This window comes from Epinephelus lanceolatus, chromosome 19 (genome assembly GCF_041903045.1).
Source record: "Epinephelus lanceolatus isolate andai-2023 chromosome 19, ASM4190304v1, whole genome shotgun sequence".
Classification (NCBI taxonomy): Eukaryota; Metazoa; Chordata; class Actinopteri; order Perciformes; family Serranidae; genus Epinephelus; species Epinephelus lanceolatus.
The window spans coordinates 38,585,844-38,612,670 of record NC_135752.1 but is presented as its reverse complement, the minus strand read 5'-3'; the positions used below and the strand labels follow the sequence as shown (position 1 = coordinate 38,612,670).

The 26,827-nt window shown below is 39.3% G+C and overlaps 1 protein-coding gene across 2 annotated transcripts; it reads right to left on the bottom strand.

The window, feature by feature from the left end:
• Positions 1-1,500: 1,500 nt before the first annotated feature.
• ptpn11a (protein tyrosine phosphatase non-receptor type 11a) lies at positions 1,501-22,192 on the bottom strand. Of its 2 annotated transcripts, none has more exons than XM_033646833.2 (16): positions 21,965-22,192; positions 20,239-20,361; positions 14,720-14,914; positions 13,990-14,182; positions 11,181-11,300; positions 10,991-11,104; positions 10,792-10,888; positions 10,605-10,702; positions 10,222-10,380; positions 7,584-7,715; positions 5,452-5,606; positions 5,280-5,347; positions 5,030-5,181; positions 4,817-4,935; positions 3,774-3,879; positions 1,501-1,572 (listed from the first exon to the last, which is right to left on the bottom strand). In XM_033646833.2, the coding sequence occupies exons 1-15, from the start codon at positions 21,976-21,978 to the stop codon at positions 3,810-3,812; spliced, it is 1,809 nt and encodes a 602-aa protein (XP_033502724.1). In that variant the 5' UTR covers positions 21,979-22,192; the 3' UTR covers positions 1,501-1,572; positions 3,774-3,809. The 2 variants fall into 2 exon arrangements, with proteins under 2 accessions (XP_033502724.1, XP_033502725.1); XM_033646834.2 differs by having other exon boundaries at positions 10,623-10,702.
• Between the last annotated feature and the right edge of the window lie 4,635 nt (positions 22,193-26,827).

Sequence of the window (26,827 nt, the reverse complement as noted above, 5' to 3'; positions counted from 1 at the left end):
TCCAGTCTTTACGCTCAGCTCAGCTCAGCTCAGCTCAGCTAAGCTAAGCTAAGCTAAGCTAATCCGCTGCTGCCTGTCGCTTCATACTTAGCTTACAGACATGACAGTGGTATCAATCTTCTCATGTAACTCTCGGCAAAAAGGCGAATGGGCAAATTTCCCAAAATGTCAAACTATTCCTTTAAATGTTTAAGTTTGATTAACATGAACAGAAAGACAAAAGAAAAGTGTGTCTGTGAGTGTTAGTGTGTTTAAACTACTGAACCCAGCTGACTATCACAGGCCAACAATCTCTAGCCACAACAATGACTATCTATAGTGCCAAAGCTGAGAGGTGTGTGACTGCTTCCTAAAACAGTGACTCTTAAAAATTAAGTACATGTGGTGCTCAAAATAGGCAATGGTACACAAAAGGCATTTGTCTTAAAAAACAAAAACAAGAAAGAATGGAAAAAAAAGTAATATGCACTTTTAAAAAAAACTTAAAAAACAAAGTTTTTTTGGCAGCCGTGCGTCTGTGGCGATGCCTGCAACTGAGATACACAACAGACTCCCCTGAAATCTTAATATGTCATCACACTGACTCTGACATAGAAGTGCAGGCGTGAAGAAACTTCTGTCTAAACCCCAGGTTACATTATTTATGAATCCACCAGGTGAATCAAGGCTTGACTGTAACTGTTAATGCTGCTAAATAAAAGTGCAGCAGTAAGGGCATTCGGCTTGAGCTCAGGAATGGTTTAACTTACAGACACTGTGTATCCCTCCCCCCCTCAAAAAAAAAAAAAAAGCATATTAAACCCATGTGGACGACAACAAAAAAGTTAATTCACACTCTGAACAGCCTGAATTTAAGTTTCTCTTCGAGGCAGTTCTGGAGCAGAAAAAAAAGGAATTCATGTTCAGAAGTCAGTGGATTACAAATCAACAGTAAATACGGTGTCACACTACAATGCCGATAGTTCTTCATTCAGAAACGTTACTCTATAGAACAGTGACAACTAGACAATAATCACTGGAAATTTCGCCTCACTGTTGTCCACATGTCCTCGTCTCCCACCGTGTAAAAGGCTGAACAGGCCGAATAGAGACTTCTAATTGGCTGAGAGATGTGGATTAAATCATTCGTGGTTTTGGCACAGGCCTTTGTCAGAAAACTCCTCACTTCAGTCTACAAACAATCTACATAACCTTCCTTTGGTTAATTAAAATAAAAAGAGATGAGCAAAGGTTAGCTAGGTTTTCCCTCTGAGGAGAGTGCTCTCTGTTTGCAGCCCTTGTCTGGGGTGAGATTTACAAAGGCTAAACCCAGAAACTGTGGTTTAGTAGGATTTAGCGTGTTAGGCTTCTCAAAAGGCTCTTCTGATGATCATCACAGTGGTTTAGAATTCAACTAGAGGGCAAATGTTCATGTGGGATGAGTGAGAGCAGGAGGACCCTGGTGTCTGGTGTCTCTCACGTTTTTGTGTCTTGTTTTTTTATGTGTGTGTTTTTCCATTGTTCCATGTCATTTACGGTCAAGTCTCAGGCGTCAAGGTGTGGCTGGCGAAAAAACTGTCAGGTATCAAGATCCTGGAGGAGACAGAGAGAAAAAGAAAAATGTTAATGACTGTATATTCTCAACAGGGATGTTGGAGGTGCAGCTGCCTCTCCCCCACAGGGCTGTAGGCTCCATAGGAGTGTTAAAATGTGTTTGTCTTGTTGTGTTATTGGGAGCCAGAATAGAAGGAGTCATGGCTCAAAACCAGCCGCCACTGCCCGTCAACAAAAACAAAGACAACTATGGTTAAATGTGATAAGACCAAAGGACTGGACGGAGGCCATCATCAAAAATGCTCACATGTGCAGCGCACACTTCATATCAGGTTAGGGAAAAAGTATTTCCTGTTGTAGGGATGAATAAGGTTATGTGTATTAAGGGTTATCATGTCCACCTCATCAGAAACTGGGGAGGGATTAAGAGGAATATTGGATTTCTCTGGAACACTAACTTTTTAGCACATTAGCTAACGTTAGCTTCCATAGCAAAACAAACAAGTGTGGTCCTCCTTTGTAAGATTGGCTTCCTGTGACATCATCCATCCACTGAGTGAGAGCATACGGGTCGGCCACTCTGGTCCCGTTGGTCAGTGTTTACTAGGGCTGCAACGACTAGTCGACCAATCGATGACTAATCAACTATTAAAATAATCGGTTACTATTTTAGTAGTCGGCTAATCAGCTTGAGTCATTTTTCATAGAAAAGTACTATAAAAGTGCCCCAAAATACTCTTACTGCAGCTTGTTACACTGAAATATTGGCAGCTTTACACACTCTCCCATGACGGTGAACTAAAACCCTTTGGCGTGAGTACGAAACAAGACATTAGATGACATAATTTTGGGGTTTGGGAGAGACAGACCGACATTTAACAACATTTTAACACATTTTTCGATAACATAATTAGTCGACTAAATTTTTTCATTATGCTTCGTCCGTATTTCTGCATGTTTCCATAAAGCTTATGGATACGGGCCAAACGGAGCAGTACCACCAGAAACCGTGGGGGCAGTGTTGCTGTCACTACCCGATACGTAGCTCTAGTGAGACACGAAGAAGAAATAACAATGGTGGTTATCGAATGCCCCGGCGGACATCCGAAAGTACTGGAAATGATGCTCATCGTCAATTTCTCTCATCGGCAGTACTAGAGACTTTGTCTTTTATGATAGAGGTACATTATCAATATCTCCTCCACAGTCGCCATGTTTGTTTTTGAGTTTGTTCTTGTCATAAACTTTTGACTCTGCGCTGCCCCCTGGTGGATATATTGGTTAACATCCATGCCAATGTAAAGGGCGCATGGAAGAATGTGGGCAGTGACGGTAACATCGTTTGAAACGGACGTATACATTTTCGTACGTAAAGGGAGCATAAATGGGCCTTAACCGGAGAAATAATGGTCAGTGTTTACTTATTCAAGTAACACTGGCGGTCCCGGAGAGTGAGTGACCTGACATGGTGCGTTGGTAAATTCAGTCTGACGCTCTACACTAAAATGAGAGCCCTGTTGGTGGAAGAAACGGAGCGTTATATTTCTACATGAATGAACCAACGGTTAAGTTAATCACACATTCACTCCGCTCAGCGCTCTGCTGTTCCGTCTCCACAGACAGAGTGTCCAGAGTGCGCTCTGCCACTCTGAGAGTGCGCTGCTCTGGATAACCCAACGCTACATTCAGACAGCGCTCCCAATTTATCAACGCTCCAGTTTGTGTCAGAGTGCGCTCCCACACTCACAATGAGTGTTTCTGAACGCACCACTCACATCATCTTCCTCCATCGTCTAAAACAAGACAGGTAAAATAACCCACTCTGCCTTGCCTGCATAATACTTTGCATCTGTCCCCCTTATATAAAGGTTGTTTGTGTAACACCAAACAAAAAAGAATGGTAAAGTAGAAGCAACTGCAATTTGTAAAGGTAAACAGTATTTCTTGGTTGAAAAATCATTTTAAAGCCACATGAGGGCAGCGTAACAAGCTAAAAAAAAAGCTTAAACTTGATCAAACTTGATTAAAATCACATCTGGCGTAAGGGTGAACATGTTAGCAAACAGGAATGAAACTAGTGCTGTGGACATGTACATTATCCTGAACTTACCATGTGAGCTATTATAGTACCCGCCATTCAAACACCCTCACTGCTTTTATCAATATAATTCCTATTTTTACTTGAGATTTTACAGTCTCATATTGTGATTTCTATATGAGCAGCTTGTCATTTCATTTACCTGGAACTGATAGAGCACTGGGGTCAAAGGTGAATCTCATCTGTAGCTCTTCTGCTGCTGCATCAGACCCACGTTCTCATACACTCTGGAGCTGTCGTCCCTCATCCTATAAACACACACATACACTTTAATGACAAGCTACTGACGAGGCTTTCTTTACAAGGATGCAAACAGTTATTTAAGTAAGGAATAATGCCCGACACAATGTCCTTTATCACTTTTTAATGGCTGACATGGAGGCGTGAACCGTCTGACGCACAGCAGAGGCCAATAAAAAGTGATCATGGACTCCTTGAATGACATCATCCCACTTATACCAGTGTAACTTGTGCTTTCTGCAGTCAAAATCTCAGTTTCCATGCTAACACCTGAGGGTCTGTCTAATACCTGGAACAATCATTGCTACCCCGTAAGGTTCTTATACAAAAGAAACTTTATTTAATACTCCAGTAAACAGGACGAACCTCAGATAGACTTGCAACGGGAGATATTCTACTCGCCCATAGCATGGAACCCTTTGGCCCAACTATTAGCCAGAAAGCTAACGTTATGCTAGCAAGATTCAAAGTCAGTAACACTGCATACAGTTGACAAACAGTAAACTTAAGTTGACAGTATGTTAAACAAGAAGACGAGCTCGCTATCAGCCATATCATCGTCCCCAAAATCAGTATCAAGATTTCCACGAACAAACAATACACCATGTGTACTGCAGCCTTAAGTAGTGAATTGAATAGGGGACAGGATGTGAAATGATTGCTTCAGTTCAGAGGGGCGGTGTGGTACCTGCAGGGTGTTACAGTCTCCATCCTGTGGTGTTCAGAGGACGAGGCACTGAAGGACTAACATTACTCTCAGTGTTGTAAATTACTTGTAAACAGAAGACAGATACTGACACTAATATGGAGCCGGTGCATTCATTCAGAACAGTGACGATTATCAGTTTTTAAAAGACCCCTGCAGCCAATCAGAGTAGAGTATCCAACCAGACCATGGTATAAATGCAAGTTAAACAGCTGCTCTTCGCGGACAGCTTTACTCACTCTGTGCAGGTGGGAGTAGGAATAGGAGTGCAAGGAGGCAAAGGGCTCTGCTCTCCTCCAGTCAGGTCAGACAAAGAGTACTTAATGTTGGTGTACTCGCGCCCTTTAATCTTACTTTTCTGCAGAGGAGAACACAGAGGCTGGTTAGGAGACAGGAGCAGGAGAAATAAAGTGAAACAGGAAAGAGTGATGGTGGTGTTATCTGCGTCACACCTGCTCCTCCTCTATGCGTCTCTGCAACGTTTCTATGTAGTGCTGCACAGCCATGTAGATGAATCTGTACTGCGCCTCAGTCTGCACCATCCCAGAGCGCTGAGAACGGACCATCTGGATGGTCTTTGGCACGTCGATGTCGCAGTCCACCCCTGCAGCAGGACAACAGTATCATACACTGATAACAGCCTCAGCACCGGTGACGACACACTGACACTTGTAATGATCAGTGTAAATTTACAGGACTCACCTTTTTCCCTGATCACGTCTATCAGGATGTCGATCACTATAAACGTTCCTGTCCTCCCGATCCCTGCACTGAAGAGCATGAGAGACAGTCTTTGAGTTAGCAGGTTTCCTCTGTGACCGTTTGTGTTGTCTGTTACAGAGGATCTATGTCTAGTTTAATCAGGTGTGTGTACCTGCAGTGTACCGCTATAGGCCCAGCGTCCAGTATGCTCTCCTGCTTCAGGTTGACCTCCTCTAAGAAGTCGAGCACACCGCCGGGGTCAGTGGGGACTCCGTGGTCCGGCCAGGCCCTGAAGTGGTACTGCCAAACTGTGCGTTCTGTGTTCCCCTGAAAAACACGCAAAACAAAAACGACATTCAACACACAGAAAGAGCTTCGTTACAGTTTAATTAATCGTAATCAATACATTAATACTGAGGTTCTTGAAAGGATAAGGCTGGAAATCTATCTATATTGTGTAAAGGTCAACAAATCCAATGAAAATAAATAAAAAACAACAACAACAACAATGTGTCTAGGATTTAATATTTAAAACTTTTTCAACAATGTTTGGAGGCTGGTTGCCCCACGGCAGCTTTTGTGGTAAATATGGCAGCTGAAAAAATGTAATGAAACACGCTATACTACATACTCCTTATGTCACACAAGTCAATTCATTTGTCGTCATTTTTCCATTTATTAAAATTAAATTAATTTTTTTAAGATATTTTTTGGGGAAAGCGAAGTGCGAAGTGGGAGAGAGAGAGAGGGAGCGACACGCAGCAAAGGGCCACAGGCTGGAATCGAACCCGGGCCGCCGCGGCAACAGCCCTGCACACGGGGCGCCCACTCCATCCGCCAAGCCACCGACGCCCCTATTGACCAATTTTTTATTTGTATTTACATATATCTTTTTTTTTTAATTCTTATCAATTTAATTTAATTTATTTTAATTAATTTTTTTTTTTTTTCATTCTTGTCTACTGGATTTCCTTTGGCTGGTCTGGCTCTCTCTGTTTGTTCTCGGGTTGGTGGGTGGGGTTATCTTTTTTGTCTTTGTTCGTTCTATGTTTGCTGATGCTCTGTACATTTTTACTGAATTATCAATAAAAATACCTTGTTTTAAAAAACATGACCATCTCACTGTGTGACTGCTGTTACCACCTCCGTCTACTAACCAACCAATAGAAATGCAGCCTGAAATGATGCACAATGCTAAATGCTAGCAGATGCTAATAAATAGTTATTAAGAGCTGTCGTTGCAAAATTGGCCACAATGGGTTCTTTTCTTCAGCCATGACTGCATCCACATTCTCCTCCTCCTCCTCTTCAGACTTTTTCAACACACATAAATGCTGCTATAGAAGGGCTTGACTCATGTTAGTTGTATGTTGTTCAGAAGGTGCTGTCATCGTACAGTCTGCAGACATCAAACCTGATGGCATACCCACTTTTATCAGATCCATGTTGCACAGTGTAGCTGCACTAAACTTAGAAGACGGCTAAAATCTCACAGCCTGTAGGAGGCTTTAGTCAGCCAATTAACATTTTATCAAACGTGACTCAAGCAGGAGAAAATAGTACATTTGTAGGGGACTATTTTTATCTGCGTATTAATACACATCTGGTGCTCCAGTGAGTATTTCCGACTGCAGGAAGGTGTGTGTGTGGGACTGAGTCAAATTTAACTATAATGCCTATGTTCATCTTTATAAAAGGAACATGTCACCCAGTGCAGCAGTGACTCACTGACGTGCTTTAAATAGTTTTTGGACAACAATGGAGCTCTATGGCACAGAGGAAAAAATATATAAGGCTTTGATGCAAACACAGATACAGTCATTGTTGGTGTTTGGTCTTTTAGTGGAAAGGATTTTGTCTTCTTAATATGTGAAAAGCACTTTTTTTTTCAACTTTACAACTCACATGGAGTCCATTTTAAAGTAGCCCCAATTTATTGAAACACTGAGATTTAAAGTTAATTGAAAATTCAAATTCAAACACCCTTCATTTGATCTGCAACACATTTACTAAACAGATATTTTGAGCACAAGCAGCAGTAATGTCGGAATCTGTTTAGTGCTGCTTGTAAACTGCAGCAACACAATGTTCATTAAATGTTCACTTCAACGCCACTAGTGCCATCTAGTGAAACTGCATCTCCTCACTACAGATTGGATTTAACCATAGGTTAAGAACTAGTAGATATCATTACGACACTCATTTGAAATTATGTTCCCCAAATCTGAAAATATAAATTCCAAAAAAAGGGAGATTTTCTGAGCTTCCACTTCATCTACATGTAAACACACAAACACAACTTACCTGTCCAACTTTAGACAGCTTCAGTTCTCTTAAGATGTAGTCGTGTGCCGCCGTCTCTCTGACGTTGCGAACGCGCATCGCTCCGTACTCCTTCAGAGCCGACATGTCCGGCCAGTACTTCACACATTTACTCTGTTGGGACACAATAACGTTCACTTTGACATGTTTCCTCTGATGCTGCTGGCTAACGAGCAGAGGTGGAAGAAGTACTCTGATCTTTTTAAAAAGTAGAAATATTCTGTTACAAGTTCAAGTCCTGCATTTCGGTAAGTAACTATTACTCAAGTACAAAAGTATCAGCATCAAAAATATACTTAAAGTGCTAAAAGCACTCACTTTGCATAACGACCCATTTCAGAATAATATATTTCATATTCATTGATTATAATTATTGATGATAATGAAACTGTAGCTGATAAATGTGGAGCTCTTTTTCTACTTTACTTGAGTATTTTTATTCTATGCTACTTTATACTTCTACTCTACATTTCAGATAGAAATATTGTAGTTTTTACTCCACTACATTTATTTGTCAGTTACAGTTTACATGAAAACATTTAATACGATGCTGAAGCAACGATCCAGCTTTTTCAGTTTGGATACAGATCCTGATGCCGCGGTTTTGAGTATCAGCCAATACCTGATACCGATCCGATACCATGGTTGACCTAAAAAGCTATACACCTTTACATGTAGAACAGAAAAGACTAGAGGCATCAGGCATTGATGACTACACAGATCTCTCCTAAGATTAAATGAAACTATTTATGTTTAACAAAAATAAACAATTGTGCAGCAGCAGTTGAAATAGTGTGAAATACCTCCACACAGCAGATTCTCTCCTTCGCTCCATGACGTATGACGTAGCTCGCGTCGCAATAGATTTAAAGGGAAAGGATCGCCTCAGGTATAGGTTGCATTTTACAATACCCGATCCATCTATTTGGATGATATCAGTGCCGATATTTGATCCAGATATCAGATCGGTGCATCCCTAAGCACTACACTACTAATCTACCCAGAAGTGCACAAAGTATCTTATGCTGCGTTCCAGGCAAGTTTCTGAGCCCGCAAGTCACCACTTCAAGTCACAACTCACGACTTCATAGCGTTCCAGGCAAGTCACGCCAAACTCTCAAAGCAACATGGCGGACCGTGCAGGGTTTATGTTTGTTTATGATCACTTCTGTCACCAAAGGTGGCGGTTCCTTCCTCATTTGAGTGAAACGGAGGAGGAGAAACGGCGCTTAAGGTCACAATTCAAATAAACAGATGCTATTATACTTTTTATTTTACGTTATCTGTGTGTTGTGAAACGTATTTTGTATTGATTTATTCTTGCACTGGAAACTAGCTGTTAGAGCGGCTGCCAATAATGCGTTAACATTAGGGTTATTTTATCTCTATTTCTCACCGTGTATCACCTGCATCAACACCGCTTCCATAGGGATGCCATTGTTGTTTAGAGGAGTAAGGTCATTGTTACCGAGTTGTTAATTGTTAATCAAGTTACAGGTTGCCTGGAATGCAGCATTAAATTGTCTCCACATTAACGAACTACAACATTAAAATGCTCTCACATGTATTTGTTAGTGATAAAAACACAAGAACATCATATTCTATACAAAGAAACTGAGCCATTCTCCATGTTGAGTACTAGTTACTTTTGGTACACTTCTACTCCCCACGCCCACCGACTTATTTTTGTCTTTTTTTAGGGGGGACAGGGAATCTGAAGGGGGAGACCGCAGGCTGATACTATCTGTTACACAGATTTGGTGCTAAACTGAAGTGTTTCTTACTGCTCAAGAATTTATAAAAATTGCCCCTCCAAAATAATATCACACTAAAACACCACAGCCTTGAGAAACACCACAGAAAAATCCATGCTATTTTTAAATATCCCATGGAGAGAGACTCTCACTGCAGCCTGTTCTATTTTGTTGTGAAAATGTGGGCGTGCAGCCTCGTTCTGTGGACGATAAACCAGGTGCAGACTTCCATCTGTGTCACCGCTGATGAGGAAATACAGCGAGTGCTGGACGGAGCAGTGAGTGACAACAACCCCGCCCACATTTAAGAGGACTGTCTGAACACACCGAGGGTCTAGGTACCATGTCTGAAGGCTTACTGCTGGTTCCAAAGGTGCTGGACTGAAAGGGTTTGGTGGAGACGGGGGTTTGGGTATCCATAGAACCCATCTTCATTCAGATATCTTGAGGTGGAAGTTCAAGGGACTCTGTGAAAATGGCCATGCAAGTGTTTTTCTGCCAAAATTTAGCTCAACTTTGGAGCAGTATTTTGCCTTCGTCCTGACAAGCTACCAGTATCTTCACTCTAGCTTTAACACAGCCCTCCATTCAGCCTCACAGACAGTAATGTAAGCTGAGAACTCCAGTGTCATAGACTGGAAGGGGTTAAGTACATTTTGCTGATAATGCTTGTGCACTTTTATGTCAGTAACATTTTGAATTGAGTATTTTTAGTCTGTGGTGTCTCTTCTTTTATTCAAGTAAAGGATCTGAGTGCTTCTTTCACCACTGGTGACTGACACCAAACCTGATATTAATACACTGTAGCTGCACTGGAAATATGTTGATGTTTCAAAATCAGAGTCAGGTACGTCTGTTGTGCTCACCTTTCCCCTCTCCACCTCTTTGGTGGTCATGACGATGACTCGTGAGTTCTCCTGAAACACCATCCTCCAGAAGTCACTGATGGTGTTCTGCAGACAGCCCTGAGTGGCGATGTAGCTCTTCTTCACCTTTGTACTGTTGCACTTTGGGTCCAGCTCAGGCTGCACACACACAAACACACACACGGTCAGCTGAGAACTGAAAACACACAACACATGGAGTCAAAACAAAAACACTGACCACACATGGAAGAATGACTGATCAACACAATTCAACATTTTCTTTATCAAGTACAGGATAAAAAGTGTGTGTGTATGTGTGTGTGTGTGTGTGTGTGTGTGTGTGTGTGTGTGTGTGTGTTTCCCTGAGGATGAAGTGAGTTTACCATGACAGCAGATACTACCATGATGATATTGGCGTTGATGTAGTCAGAGCCTGGCTCATTTGGGTCCCTGTCATTCAGCACCACACGTGTGTGGTCGACTGGAAACAGAAACAAAAACATTTTTAAAAATCCCCTCAGGTGAAAGTGAAACGTTGTTATAGTGAGAGCCGTCGGGGTTTTTCCTCACAAGGCAGAATGTTCTTGTATCTGTTCTTGTTTTTGTTCTCTGCTCTCTGGCCCTCTTTGCGACTGTAGAGCAGTTTGCACTCTTGTTGCTGCAAGGTCTGGATGGAGAAAAGAGAGGGGAGTCAGATCTCTGCATGACACCTTAGCGTGCAAACAAGGACAGGTGAGCTGCGGCGTGACACAACGACAGAACCACTCACCTCAAATTCTTCCCAGAAACCCTGTTTGACCTTGTCAGTGGCCTCCGCTAGTTTGCTCAGCTCCCGAACTCGACTTTCAATCTCTGCAGCGTTAATACGGGTAGTGTTCAGGGGCTGAGGAGGAGAGCGAGAGTCAGTACCAGAATTTACAACTCAGGAAAATGCTGCCTAGCTAACAGTAAACACGTACCTGTTTGAGCTGAAGGACAGTGCCCAGAGTTTCCACCATGGGGTTCTTTTTGTAGTGCTCTACCAGGTCAGTGAGGGAGTCAAACTTCTCCCCTCCGCCCACATCGTACTTCAGGTCATGCTGAAGAAGAAGCAACAGCCATATGAGCAAACATGTCTCAATTGTTTTTTTAAAAATGTGCGTGAACAAGAAACACAGCGACTCAGAAAAACCAGACGACACGTTTACAGACACTGCAGCATCCTGAGTCAGGGTTCCCACACATTTTTGCCAATAAATTTTCACCCCTTTTCATAATATTTCACCCCATTTCCATCACTTTGTTAAAGTAGTTTGAAATGAGTAGGACTATATAGAGCCATACATTATTAAACATGCACTTCCAAAGCATTTGCAGATGAGACAACTGTGAGCACTTGGAATTTTACTCGCTAGTTAGACATTTACGCCACCATCTAGCTGCATAAGCTAACAGACCAGACTGCCACGCACAGTCATTTGGCAAAACGTCAAGGCCACGTCTCTTTTTGGGGACAGAAACTGAAGATCCTGATGTGTGTTTGGGTTTAAGTTTGACACATCTGTATGCATTTCTTTCTTGTTAAACAAACTGTTAACAAGAACGTTTCCTCGGAGCACAGATGTGTCTGAATCTTCCACTACAGGAACTCAATGACCTGTCACTTCAGGTGTACCCGTCTTCACAGGTTCTGCTTTTGTTTTCACTGTACTCCACTTTCAGGATGAGTTCCTGCACCTAAAGTTAGACGTGTCTCAGAAGGTAATGATACTAAATCTCTCTGAATCAAAATATCAAAATGCATGTTTTGCTGCCTTCTGTTACTTTACATTTGTTGGTTTTAACTGTTGATTTTTTGCACAGTGATAAAGAGTATGCAACTAACTTAATGACATTTCACAGTATGTATTTTCTTTAATCGTGGAAGTAAGCGAGGCAGTGTGACCAAATGCCACTTTGCTATATTTTATTTTCTCCTGAAAAGGCTCAGAAATGACTGCATTCATCACACAGTCTGTTCTGCAGCAGATTTTTCTTCCCCATTGTCTGATTTAGGTCAGAATTCAGCAGACAGTTTGACGGTTCAGAGCAGAGCGAGAGCAGGACAGGCAGCTGTTAATGCGGCCTTTAGGGCAACCACCTGTCCAGAGGGATGCAGCTGGCTCTGGAGAGTTGGTCAGTGGGGTCTGTTGACCTCTTACTGCCAGTGGGGCCCTTACATTATTTAATAATACTGACTTTACATGTCATTATGTGTTAAGATGAAAGAAAATCAACATTAGACACACTTATTCCATCGTAGTCTGTCCCACAACGGTACCTGACTATCAGACGGTGCAAGAAAATGATGACGTTTCTCTCTGGTTGTCAAACTAAGAAGCTAACTAATAAGAAGCTCCAGTTCAGTTTTAGTCAGACTATGGCTGGAATAATATTGAATAAGAGGATGCATCACTGTGTGTAATGATCTCTCCTCTCCTTCACGTGTACTTGAATTCACACACAAACACAACCTCATTACTTGTCCTCCATCTTGTGCAACTCCAAATCCATTTGGAAGTCATGTTCCCATATTTACACCCCCTTTTAACCAACTGGCATGAACACAAACACACCTTCACACACAAACACACTTGACCCACAAGACAAATTTCAGCCTAGGGCGAAAACTGTGGACGGCAAAGGGTGGGGGAACTTTTCTGGACCGACTGACCAACTGACAAAGCAAACTATGGAGCTGCTAGATAAGTCTGAAAAATATTATCAAAATGTCTGGAAAAATGTTAATAAAATGTCAGAAAGAAATTTTGGTAACATGTCAGATACAATTATTAAAATGTCAGAAAAAAATGTGATAAAATGTCTCAAAAATATTCGCAAAATGTCCAAAAAAATGTCAATAAAATGTCGGAAAGAAATGGTAACATGTCAGAAAAAATGATTAAAATGTCAGAAAAAAATTGTCATAAAATGTCTGAAAAAATGTCTGAAAAAATATCCGAAAGAAATGTTGGTAACATGTCAAAAAAAAATATCAAATGTCTGAAAAAATGTTAATAAAAATTCTGAAAGAAGTGTGTCTAACATGTCAGAAAAAAAAATATCAAAATGTCTGAAAAAATCTTGATAAAATGTCTTAAAAGTATTATCAAAATGTCCCAAAAAAATGTCAATAAAATGTCCGAAAGAAATGTTGGTAACATGTCAGAAAACAATATTAAAATGACAGAAAAAATGGTCATAAAATGTCAGAAAAAATCTTGATATAATGTCTGAAAAATATTATCAAAACATCAGAAAAAATGTTAATAAAATGTCCAAAATAAAGGTTGGTAACATGTCAGAAGGGAAATTATTAAAATGTCAGAAAAATCTTGATAAAATGTCTGAAAAATATAGTCAAAATGTCCAGAAAAATGTTAATAAAATGTCCAAAAGAAATGTTGGTAACATCAGAAATTTTTTTTTTTAAATGTCAGAAAATATCTTGATAAAATGTCTGAAAAATATTATCAAAATGTCCCAAAAAAATCTGATAAAATGTTGCAGCTAAAAGTTAAATATATGGAAAACTATAACATCAGAGAGCGTCCAGTAAACTAAATAAACAGCAACAAAAACATCTGGATCCTTGCAGTGACACAGCAGTTCATCTAAACATCTGTATTAGTCAGTATCACAGCATTAAAGAAATTTTAATGTCTCCATTTCTACATATTCTGATGTAACAGAGAGGACGTGCTGTGGAGAGGCAGGGAAACTTGAAGGTGCTGAGAAGTGTGTGTTTACCTGGCAGCGGATCATGACGTGAGTGACTTTGGGTTTGCTGTCACTGCTGTCCGTCTTGTCATCTCCTGTCCGCACTGACAGAACAAAATCCCCAGGGTGGCTCTGGCTCTCTCTCACCAGGAAGCTGCCGTTCTTCCCTTTCTCCGTCAGCAGCTTCTCTGCCTCCCGGCCCGACAAGTGTCCGTGGAACCATCTGCCAAAAACAACCACAACGGCGAAATATGTTTCGACTAGGTTCGACTCATGAAACTCGTTTTGCACTCGTTATTGATGAGACATAAGCAAGGATGTTTATTGTTTACAAGCACAGTTAATCAAGGGCCAAAGACAGTACAACAGCCCTACAATTAATTGTTTTTTTATTATCATTACATGTTACAGCTTTTTTTACGTGGGAGCAAGGAGCCATGTCCAATTTCTTATAAGTTTGGAGAGTGAATATAAAACTTGACTTTAATTCAGCATATCAACACCTCAGAGAAAAACTGAAGGAGCTGGTTTTAATGTCATTATGTAGCAACGAGAATGTTTTTCTGTGAGTTGCATCAGCCTCCTCGCTGCTGCAAGGAGGCAGACTCATATAATAAGTGTGTGTCTGTAAATGAACATAACAAGAAAACTAAAAAAATGTTCTCTTGCTTTCATATTAAATGCCCCAAATACAGCTAAAGCTGAGGAACTAAACTGTAGCAAAAAACTCTCAAATCTGAACATGTATATTTCTGCTCACCTCTCTGACGTTGGGTCCGCACAGTTGAGCGGATACTTGAGCTCAATGACGTCTCCATTTTTCTCTTTCAGCTGGCCGTGATGCTCCATGTAATACTGCACCAGCTCCGCCAGAGTGGCAAACTTCTCCCCGCCATAGAGGTCGTAGTAGTCTCCTGTGTTCTGGATCTTAATGTGGGTGACGGCTCCATTTCGCCTGCAGGGGGAAAAAGTACATTCATTTAGAGAAATGCTGCCATCAGGGGGTAAAAACATCATCAGCAGGGACACATAGAAATCCAACAGGAAGCTCATGTTTCTTCAGAAATTCCAATTAACTTGCAGGGTTTAACGCTGCGGTTTTCTTCGGGGTCAAGTGGGTCAGAAAACTAGTTGCCTGGAGTCAGCTTTTATTTGCTCCTAAACAAACTGTTTTATGTTACAGCTGTTATCAGATAACAACTAAGACTTAAGTTAATTGTCATGTTAATTGCCAGGTTGGCAGAAAGTTGATGTGCCCATGGAAAACCTTTTTGTCCACCTTGCTCTTAAACTTGTGGAAAACTGCGCAGTATATAAGAGTTTTGGCCACATCCTCTACACCACCCAACTAACTACCATTTCCGGGGTAACTGAAATGTTCACTTGCACTGAAAGTCTGGAAAAATATTAATAAATCACTGAAAACATGTTGGCAAAATGTCCAAAAAATATTATTAATATGTCCTAAAAAATGACAATGAAATGTCTGGAAAAAATGTTAATGAAGGGTGTGAAAATTATTAATGCCCGAAAAATGTTGATAAGATGAACGAAAAATATTATTTAAATGTTTATGAAATGTCTAAAAAAAATTAAATGTCAGAAAAAATGCTGATAAAATGTCCAAAAAATATGAATAAAATGTTCGAAAAAATATATTGAAATGTCAAAAAAATGGTCAGAAAATGTCAAAAAAAAGTTGAAAACTTGTCCTGAAAAAATGATCAAATGTCAGAAAAAAAGTTGATAAAATGTCTGAAAATGATTAATAAAGTGTTAGAAAAATTATACTGAAATATCCAAAATAATAATAATAAAATGTCAAAAAAAAAGTTGATAAATTGTCTGAAAAATATTAATAAAATGTTTGAAAAATTAAATTGAAATGTCCAAAAAATGTTATTAAATCATCCTGAAAAAATGTTCAAATGTCAGGAAAAAAATTGATAAAATGTCCGAAAAATATTAATAAAATGTTTGAAAAATTATACTGAAATGTCCAAAAAATGTTTATAAATTGTTCTGAAAAAATGTTCAAACTCAAGCTCGAACTTTTCCTTCACTCATCTCTCTCTGCAACTCTGAACAGAGATGAGAAGGAAGCAAGATTACGTAATCTTTAGCGACCTCCATCATCTGCTCCACAAAAAAACCCAAACGTGTCTTTTATTCTTTTGTACCACCTGCTCAGTCAGGCAAGTGAGTGGCTAGATTTACTAGCCTAATGTCTGCAGGTGAGCTCCCTGCCTTCGATGGCTTTTTTTTCTCCAATTCTTCCTCTAAATGCTGAGTTTCTTTCTTATCTTAAGCATCCACTCCAGTAAGTTTCCTTGGACGCCTTATAGAATGTTCCGCCATAGCTTCCACCATACTCCGAGCTACTGCTCCTTTGCTATGGTCTCTCCCGTCCTCCCGCCCCCTTTAACTCTGGCTGGTTAACGTAAGTGCATCACTTCTGATGTGCAGGAAAGTCGCCACAACTTCAGTATACTGCAAAACTTGGAGAGCTTTCCCTGGCAGCAACAGGCTGAATCAGCATTGTGCCTTGTGTGTCACGAACATGTATTTATATGGATATACTCCAGTTTTAAATGTAGAAGACTCTAAATAAGTCAGCGCTGCAGAGTCACAATGAGCTCATACTTTGACAGAAAATTACAAAAATATCTCAGTGGGCCGAACCAACATGACACTTTATGTCTTCATCTAGAGGGCCGCTTCTCAAATGAGTAGACTTCCTGATTTTATTTGTCTTATGAGACTTTAAACTGAATCTTTGGGTTCTGAACTGTTGGTCGGACAAAACAAGCACAACAAACCCTGACCGCTGCATTTGACTTTATTGTCTCTCTTGTCTCACACACACTTTGGTGAAGCACTGATCTTCGCGCTCTTTAAAAAAATGAAAGATAAGTTGAATTTTAACTTGATTTTGTGAACTGCAAATATTCTGTTTCCTCACATGGAGAAAAGAAGTGCAGAGTGTTGTTGCGATGCATTCCAGCAGCACTACACCATATCATATACCAACGACTGATCGACTAATCAAGACAATAATCCTAATTTGCAGCCCTACTGCATCATTACGACACATTATCTTATGCTCCAGCCCTTCAGATGCAGAGTACATTTATTACGATTAAAAGAAGCTAAGTGATAGTTAAACACAGAGTCACAAGAACACTCACAACATAAGTGCCATCTCTGTTATGTGCATGAGGTGTGAGAGACAAAATGAAAACTAAAAATATTTCAAAGGCAGAGCGATGGCACTGACATTCAGTTTCTAACAGGAAAGCACCACATCTACGTGACACAAACCAGATATAGACAGTATGAGCTGTGTTGAGTCATCGTAGGTGACCACCAGTATCTCGGAAAATACAAAAAAGGAGAAGTTGTGGCAGATCTGAAGCTCAGCAGCATGAAACTCTGAATGACTTCTGGTTAAGTCTGGCAGAATGAGCACAAAAGGAGACAGACGTGTGCTGGTCTGAACCAGTGGGGACGAGTCTCCCTGTGGAAACGTCTCCGTTTCCACCAGAGGAGCATGACTTGTTTTGTTTCCATCTGAAGTAAATATGGTGTGAGATGAGAGACTGTGCAGCTCAAATATGAGACTGGGACAAAAATAGCATCGGCTACATCAGCTAAACTGAGTTAATGATACGTCATCTTAAAAATTTATGACTCGACAGACCCTGAGATAAAAACCACAAACTTTTTTTTATTAGCAAAAGGCTGCTCTTCCTTCTTTGGTTAGTGCTGGTTTGCCACTGTCATTCAACAGACTGCAGGCCTAAGATGGAGCAGAACTCACTGTGGAGACCTTTTTATTAGCATTATGACAGCAACATCTAACAATGTGAATACTACAGCACATTTAAAGAACATATAACATGTCACTTTTCTGCATTAAAATGTCTAAAAACACCCCATTTTAATCAAGGGGAAGGTTTGTGTCATTTGATTGTTATAAATCGACTTTCTATCCAAGTTTAAGGCACATTTTTACAATACACTTTTTAAATCTTGGTCATTTTTAACTATATGTTTTAACCAGATGAAGTATTTTAGATTTTGGAGGTCTGGATATAAAGTTATCAGAGACATTAGCTGAGCAACTGTTAGCAGCAGCTCGGCTTCAGCCCCTGTCGTGCCAAACAGCATCAGAGAAACACCCATTTTTGACGTGAAACTGCTTCAGTCAGTGTTTTTATCAGTTTAAATCACCAGGTCTATTTGTTTTGGAGAGGAAGAGGCCTCTGCAGATAATTTGGCTCTTGATTAAAACTTCCCAAATGTCTGGATCTTAAGTTATTGGAGAAATAAGTTGAGCAACTGTTGGAAGCAGCTCAGCTCCAGCCCCCGTTGTGCCAAACAGCATCGGAAAAACCCCAATTTTTAACTTGAAGCTGCTTTATTCAGTGTTTTTACTGCTTTATATCACCTGGTCTGTTTGTTTTGGAGAGGAAGAGACCTCTACAGATAATTCGGCTCCTGATAAAACTTCCCAAATGTCTGGATCTTAAGTTATCAGAGAAAAACACGAGCACACCTCAGCAGGAGCTAGACCTGCAGCCCCTTCTAAACAAGCCAAACAACATCATAGAAACACTGATTTTTAACATGAAACTGCTTTATTCAGTGTTTTTACTGGTTTTAATCATGAGGACTGTTTGTTTTGGAGAGGAAGAGACCTCTGTGGACGATTCAGCTGAATTCTAACCAGTAGAAACTGACCACAATGACGGCATTGCTCCATCTTGTTTTTTTCCATTTTGATCGAGCAGCAGAATTACATTGTACTTTTACGGCCTCATTAATTGATTTTGTCGGGCCCTGCAAACACAACACATTATACCATCTTGCAGTTACGTCAAATGTGTGAGCAAACATTTTACTTTTTACAGAGCAACGTCATCATTTGTGTGAAGTTTTGTCTGTGTCCACATGATAAATGTAAGTCCAATATTTACTCTCATTTTAGCTCCACCAACTCCTGAGTGAAACATCTGGCTATGAAGCAGCTAGACGTTCACCAGCTAGTCGCTCACTATGTCTGTTTGTGAGGTCGTGTACAGCTGAATTATATAGTGATTTGATCTACTATTTTATAAAACTACTGATTAGTGCAGCAGTACATATGACAGCCAAAAGTAGGTATAATCTAACATTCACTTAAAAGGAAGTCCGACACTTTCCCATCTCACCCAACTGATGCTTTATCTTGTTGCTGGCTGTTAGTGCAAAATCCCTGTTGCTTACAATATGAATAGTAATAACTGAGTTATATGGATGGGACATTCAGTTGGTCATCTGGTCCTTGGCATGTCATAAAAACATAGTGGCCATTTTTACTGCAGTTTGCAAATTGATGTAAACAAAGATAAAACATAATTAGAGAACATTTATGACCTGGATTTACTTTGTGTCCGGGGTTAGTGTCTCTTTTATTACCTTTATGTTTACATTTGGATCACGAATCACATCTTGAGAGCCCTGTACATTTATAACTTGTACTTGTTGGTGGCTATTTTATCGAAATATAAAGCTTAGTTTTGAAAAGACTGTTAAATAAACTCAACACTGATACTGGTAACAACACAAACCATGAAACAGCAGCTTCTATTCAGGCCTTACAGACACACCTGCTGAAACACATGCAGTCAAGACCCATAACCAGGCCCCTACGCCTGCAGAACACTGCAAATTTTAGAAATATAAATGCTGCTTATAAAACTCAGCATGTTGTCTCGGTCTCCTCCACCTTCCTGTGCATGTGTGTGACAATCGTGTGCTGTTTTCAGTGAGCATTAAAATCAAGGTTAGTGGTGTAGTGAGAAGAAATGTCAAAAATAACATTTACTGTTAACAAACTGGCAAATAAATTTTTGTTCTCTCTGCCCCATATTGAACGTTCCATTTTAATGGCAATGTGTCCCACATTTTGTTGACTGACTTTTCAAACAAATGTTTTTTCTTTAAGTATTCATGATTAAATAAAATGTCTGATTCAAAGTTTCTAAAATCTAAGTAGTTCTTTAAGCCTGCTTGAGGTAATTACAGTCTTTAAATTATTGTGTGAGGTTATTTTTGTTCTGGATCATAGCTGAAAACAACTGAAAAATCCATAGATTTCGTCTGGGCCTGTACACAGCATAGAAAAGTGTCCTTTTAACCATCACCTGTCAGGTACAGTCGTAAAGAGCAAGAGAAAGTTAATTCACAACTGCAGACACAGTATCATACATCCCGTACAGTGTACGTTGTACTTACCGTACTGAGAGCGTAAAGTCTCCTGGATTGCTCTTACTAGGCCTGGCTAAAAAGCTCCCATCCACTCCACGTGTCAGCAGGAGGTTTTCAGCCTCCACACCTGTGATGTTGGGGTGAAACCACCTGAAAGGAGGAGGAAACAATCATCAGTGTCAGTGTGGAGTACAGCGCTGTGTGCAAATAAATGTACTGCATTTAATTTCCACCAGATGATCTGAGTGTCTGTTTAGGGTGTGCCTTATTGTTCACGACAATACGGGTTTTATTTTTAATATGATATGAAAAATTAATATCATGTTTCATATCATGACAAGCATGGCTGAAAGTGAAATGATCAGCGACTCCTTGGTGGTTCCAGTAAAAAGAGGAGCAGCTTCAGTAGTGTGGAATAAACTGTGGCGTCCTGAATGTTTTCCTTCTCTTAGCGCTCAGAGGGAACTCAGTCAGCAGCTCCTCTGGCAGCAGCACAGCGTCTCTCCCTCTCCTCTCTGATTCTGTCACAAACCTTTGGTGATGTAAACCTCTGTGAATAAACTCCATATCTGTCACAGGTTACAGCCTGATGATTAGAGGAGAAATCAGCTGTTGATTTATATATATAGATCCCAGGGGACATTTTTTGTATTTGGGAGCTGTTTAAATGTGTAATTTGTGGTAGATTTTATTTAGTTGAACTATTAATATTGTGACAGAATCTGAATCTCACTCTGAGTTACTGTTGAGAAATGAGAGATCAATTTAGTTTTTACTGAAGATTTGAAGCAAACTAAGAAACTCTATCACTTATTTTGACTAATTTGTCATATTGTCAAGAACATTATTATTGCAAAAATACCCTGAAATATTGTGATATTAGTTTTGTACATGCTACGTTTTCTGATGCTGAAATGTGGCACATTTGACAGTTGCAAAAACAGAAGTTTCACCATTACAGCAACTTTCAACTTTATTGTTCCAGAGAGGAAACTAGCCTTGAATATCACGCATAAATAAAACACACAAAATTACTGCAAACATGAAACTCTCTACATTTCTATTTCTCTTTTTTCTGTCCTTTTCATTGAGGCTGCTTTGTGTCAAGCCTTTTGGTTCATTTCTGGGCTTCATTCAAACACAGACTCAATCAGTGTTTGCTCTGTCTTTGTTCATAACTGTCTTTACACTGCTGGCTGCCTCCCTCTGTGAATATAGTACCCCTCAGTGTTGTGTGTTCAAGTAGTCTGTACTCTGTCCACGTCTTCAGTGCTTACTATTTATCTGTATTTCACTTTCTGTGTATCGTGTGCACAAAAACACAAATGCAGATTCCTTCTATGTGGAAACCTAGTTGGCAGTAAACCTGATTCGTGTTGCTGAGGTGGTTCTATAGTCTTTAACTTAGATTTATGGTTAATTTAAATCATGTGTTTGTGCTTTGTTTAGCTGATATTGTCATTGTGTTGCTCCCCAATGTAACTGTACTCCTGTAACTACTTTGTGCTGTGAGTATGTGACAGATAGTAACGGTGTTTACTACCCTACACATCCTCTGATTGGGCTCTAACGTTAACTTGCCGGTGTATGCTAAATGAAGCGCTCTTTAGCTAACTAGCTACTCGGTTTTTTTCCAGAACCGTTGGCACAGTCGGTGCTTGCTCACGGACACGGCAGCATCCACACAGCTGAGTTTAGTTAAAAGTTAGCTAGCTCAGCAGCTAACACAACCAGCAGACATTGTTTTCCTTACCTCCGAGATGTCATTTTTTTCGCTCCTCACTTCCTCGCTGGCAGTTAGCAGTAGCTACAATTAGCTGGCTAACGTTTCCGACCGTTTCCGCTTCAATCACCGAATAAAGTGCTTCATCGGTTCACACCCGGTCAGAACGGGCACCGAAATCCAGGCATCGAAACAAAAAAATTTACGCGTTACAAAAAAAGTCTCTAGGCCTCGGCCCCGGAGACTTCACAGCAAGTCGATTATTGGACGTCACCAAACATGCGACAAAATAGAGGGTGCGCGGATTTTCTCACCCGGAGCGGCCGGTCCTCGCCGCCGCTTTGAGGCTTCTCAGTAAAGCCGCGGAGCTGAGTAGCTCGGCCCGTCCGGCGAACAGCGACACATAAATTAAAGCGTCCCATCCACTTTCTCTTCGCGCATGCGCAGTGGCAGCTTATTTTATGATTACAGCGGCACGAGCGGTGAGCGGCAAGGAGCGCCTCCGCGAGCCGCGCCGCTGTAGCGTCAACACTGAAACATTCCGCAGCCCACCGCACACACCGCACAGATCACGTGACCAGACATTTACATTCAGCCTAAAAATAAAGGAGACAAAATAAAATGTCAAAATATTTATAAAATTAAAATATTATGACAGTAAATTATGAAAATATCGAGTTAGTGTACAACTGGAGGACAAGAAAGTTTGAGATTATTCATTTAATTTAATTAAAATATTTTATTCCCAAATATCGTTTTTTGAAAACGAGACATATATTTAATTTCTAAATGAGATTTTTTTTTTTTCCTTTTTTTTTTAATTGGAAAGGCCCTATGTCTGTATGAACATCTGTGCACCTTAATTCCTAAACGACTACTTGCATTTTGTTTTATATTAAAGTTTTGGCTTGTGTTTCATTATTATTTATTTCTGCCTTGCAGTTAGCTCGGTTATACTAATACTGTAATCTGTATTTAAGTGTCATATGACGTGCCTTTTTTAACTATAAATACAATTCTTAAAGAAAAAAAAATTAAAAAAGAGACAACCCAGAATGAGAAAAATATTATGACTGTAAATTATGAAAATATACAAGTTAGTATCCAACTGGAGGACAAGAGAGCAGAGTTTGGGGTTAATGATTTAATTAACTTAGCAAAAATATTTTATTCCCAAATGTCGTTTTTTTAAACTAGCCATATATTTAATTTCTAAATTAGATAATTATTTATTTATTTGTTTTTAAGTTGGAAAAGTCCTGTGTCTGTATGAACATCTGTGCACCTTCCTTCCTAAATAACTCGGTTATAGTGCTACTGTAATCTGGATTTAAGTGTCTTTATTGACTTGCCTTTTTTAAATGTTAATAAAAAACTTAAGATTTTTTTTTTTAAAGGAGACAACTCTGAAAATACAACTTACCTTAAATGTCTCAGCTTTAAAAAAAACAACTTTATCTTAATTAGGATATTTAGGGCTGACTGTTCTGCATTGATAAATGAAGTAATCAGATCATTAACTCAAGTAAAAGCATTCAAAATTTTACTTGTGTAAAAGTACAGAAGCTTTAGCAAAGCTGCAACTATCAATTACATTGTCTATCATGTTTTTTTTCAATTAACTGATTAGTTATGTCAATAAAATGTCAGAAAAGGTAAAAAATGTTGATCAGTGTGTCATAAAGCCCAAGATGACATCCTCAAAAGTTTTGTTCTGTCCACATCCCAAATAAATTTAGTTAACGGTCATGAAGGAGTAAAGAAAATAGAAAATTTGCACATTTAAGAAGCTGGAATCAGAGAATTTTTACATTTTATCTACTTATTTTTATTGACTAATTTAATAGTTGACAATCAATTAATCGATTTATTGTTGCAGCTCTATAATGGCATCAAAATATACTTAAAGTACTAAAATTAAAATTACAATGTTTTCAGAATGGCTATATATACCCTATTATATTACTGGTTTATAATTATTGGCACATTAATGTGTTCGTCACTTTTATGTTGCAGCTGGTAAATGTGAGACCAATTTTAAATCATCCATACATATTTTATTCACGTATATCACTTTGCATAGGATGCTGGGAAGCTTGTGGTGAAGTCTACTTGATATTGTAGTATCATAATATTCTTAATCAGAATCTGGAAAGTAATTAGTAACTAAAGTATTCAAACGTAGTGAAGAAAGTACAATATTTAACTCTGAAATGTAACGTAACAGAAAATGGAAATACTCAAGTAAATCAGACTCAAAAAGGGATTTGTCTTGGTGTTTTGGTGCATGATGTCAAATACTGTGCAAAAGTCAAGAGACATAGTGTAAAATATTAAAATGTACAATAGGAAATATATGAAAAAAATATAAATAATATGTAAAAGTATATCTATTTCTAAAGTGGATGAGCAGAGAGCAGAGTACCTTAAAAACATACTTAAACACAGCACTTGTAAATGTACTTTCCACCACTGCTATTAACAATTACCAGATTAAGTCATAAAACCAAGAAAAAAACTAATAAATGACCTCTTAATTCTGATTTTAACCTCAAGCACGAGTCATAAAGTCTTTAACTAGACTCTGAGGGTGTGACCTTCATCAGGATTGTTTTAACATGTGAGATTAGAAACACTGTCAGCAGTTTTTATTCTCATACAGATGCTGCTTGTATCTTTAACTTGAACCACATAATCACAGTAAACTGGTGATAAAACTTTAATGACTGTTGCAGGATGATCAGACTTTTCTTTGGCACGACATATGTAGAGTCAAAGATGGAGATCTGCCTGTGCAGGTTAGTCCAGGAAAGAAGCGACTACAACATTTTCCTGTTTCAAACATTGTGCAGCACTTTTCATTTAATAACAGATATATTTTTCATATTATTCACTGTAACCATTTTCTATTTTTGTTTATAGGTCTTGACTTTTACACAAGCTGAAAAGAGTCCACTGGTTCAATTAAAAAAAAAAATTAGGGCAACAATTTGCATGCATCTTTTCACGTAGATCCAACTAATCTGACAAACTCAGCTTAGTACAATCAACATGATTTGCTTTGACCTCGAAAAACTTCAGCTGAATCAACTTAACATTCATCCCAAAGTTGTGGCGATATTTAGTGGTCAAATTATTCTATTTAGGATGTTCTAACTTATTTATTTTAATTACACCCTAATCAAAAGTGTCAAAAATATTTCTGAGTCTGACCAGCTTCTTAAAATAAGTTGTCTTGTCTATGTTTTCCTCTCTCTTTTCTCTTACTATTCATCAGTTAAGACTTGGTGTTACAATACCTGAGGTTTCAGCACGCTTGCTGCCAGAGCAGAGGTGTTTCAGCCGTGACCACCCAGCAGAGCAACCCCCGGACACATCCTCAGTTGTGCACCTCAACATCATCAGGTGTTTCGGCCTTTATCATAAGACACCCTCGGTTGAGGGGGGCCCACCACAGGCTGGGTGTGTCAGAAGGTTGGCTCCTCTGTGGTCACCTAGGGGCCCAGATGGGATCCTTTCACTTCACTACTATGTTATTGCTATGCACCAGAATGTAAAGGAAAACCTACTTGGCAATAAATCTGACGTCCATTTTATGCAACTTTACTTCTACCCCAATATTAAACTCTTCACTGCACTGCAGTTGTCTGATTACAAATTTTCTTCCACTTCCTGTCCAGTGAAAAACATGTCTCCTCAGATTCATGGCTCTCAGGACAGCGATGCCACAAACACATGATGATCTCATAGAAGAGTAGCTTAGAGACTGCAAGGTTTAACATCACCGCAGAGGAGGACAGAATTTGTTTGTCATGTAATTTAGGTGAAGTTGAGAATGAGGTTCGCTTCTTGTTTTACTGTCCTGTATGTGAAGACATAAGGAATGTACTTTCTGAGTAACATGACCTCTATCTATGTTGATTTCTTTTGGCTGGATGACCATAAAAATTTGAGTTTTGTTTCAGAAAGGGAACTTTTAATGTTGCCGAATTTCTTTGCCAGGCTTGGGAAAGAGGGCAGAGTATTCTGTTTCTGGACCGAGTGGATAAATAACATGTACTTTTGATAGTTACTGCAATCTCATTATAATGGTGTAAACCCATGAGGATGCATGACACAAATAAAAATCAATCAATCAGTCTTATAGAGTATGATGCACTGCTGTCGATTAAACTACCCCACAGTAAATAAAGGCTTTAAAGTAAGCACAATCTGCAACATACACATGAATGCAGCAGGAATATTAATGAAAGAACATCAGATAGACTAGTAAACACTAACAAGGAACATTTACTGCACAATGAGCACTTTTACATTTCATAATATAAGTATATTTTACTGATAATTACTTTTTAAATGCAGCACTTTTAATTACAGCTGACGATTTTTACAGTGTGGTATTAGTACTTTTACTGAAGTAAAGTATCTGAGTACTTCCTCCAGAGGCTGATGTGATGATGAAGTGAAGTGTCTTGTAAACCCATGAGGGTTGGGCACATGTAAGTGTGCATGACACAAATAAAAATCAATCAGTCATATAGAGTATGATGCACTGCTGTAGATTAAACTACCAAACAGTGAATAAAGGAGTTAAAATGAGCACAATGCAGCAATAAAATGCAACACACACATAAATGCAGTAGGAATATTCATCCAAAAACACCAGATTGACTCATAAACACTAACAGGGAACATTTACTGCACAATAAGCACTTTGAGTACATTTTGATAATAATACTTTTTGACTGCAGCACTTTTAATTGTAGTGGAGTATTTTTTACAATGTATTATAAGTACTTTTACTTGAGTAAAGTATCTGCACACTTCCTGCAGAGGCAGATGTGATGACCTGCTCTGAGCAGCTGAAGAGTCACATTCGTTTTGACAGCCTTT

Excerpts from the sequence above, each read along its gene's own strand:
- ptpn11a (XM_033646833.2), bottom strand. Across the intron at positions 14,915-20,238 it reads GACTTTACGCTCTCAGTACG|GCGAAATGGAGCCGTCACCC; the intron begins GTAAGTACAACG and ends TTCCCCCTGCAG. Across the intron at positions 11,301-13,989 it reads ACGTCATGATCCGCTGCCAG|CATGACCTGAAGTACGATGT; the intron begins GTAAACACACAC and ends CTTCTTCTTCAG.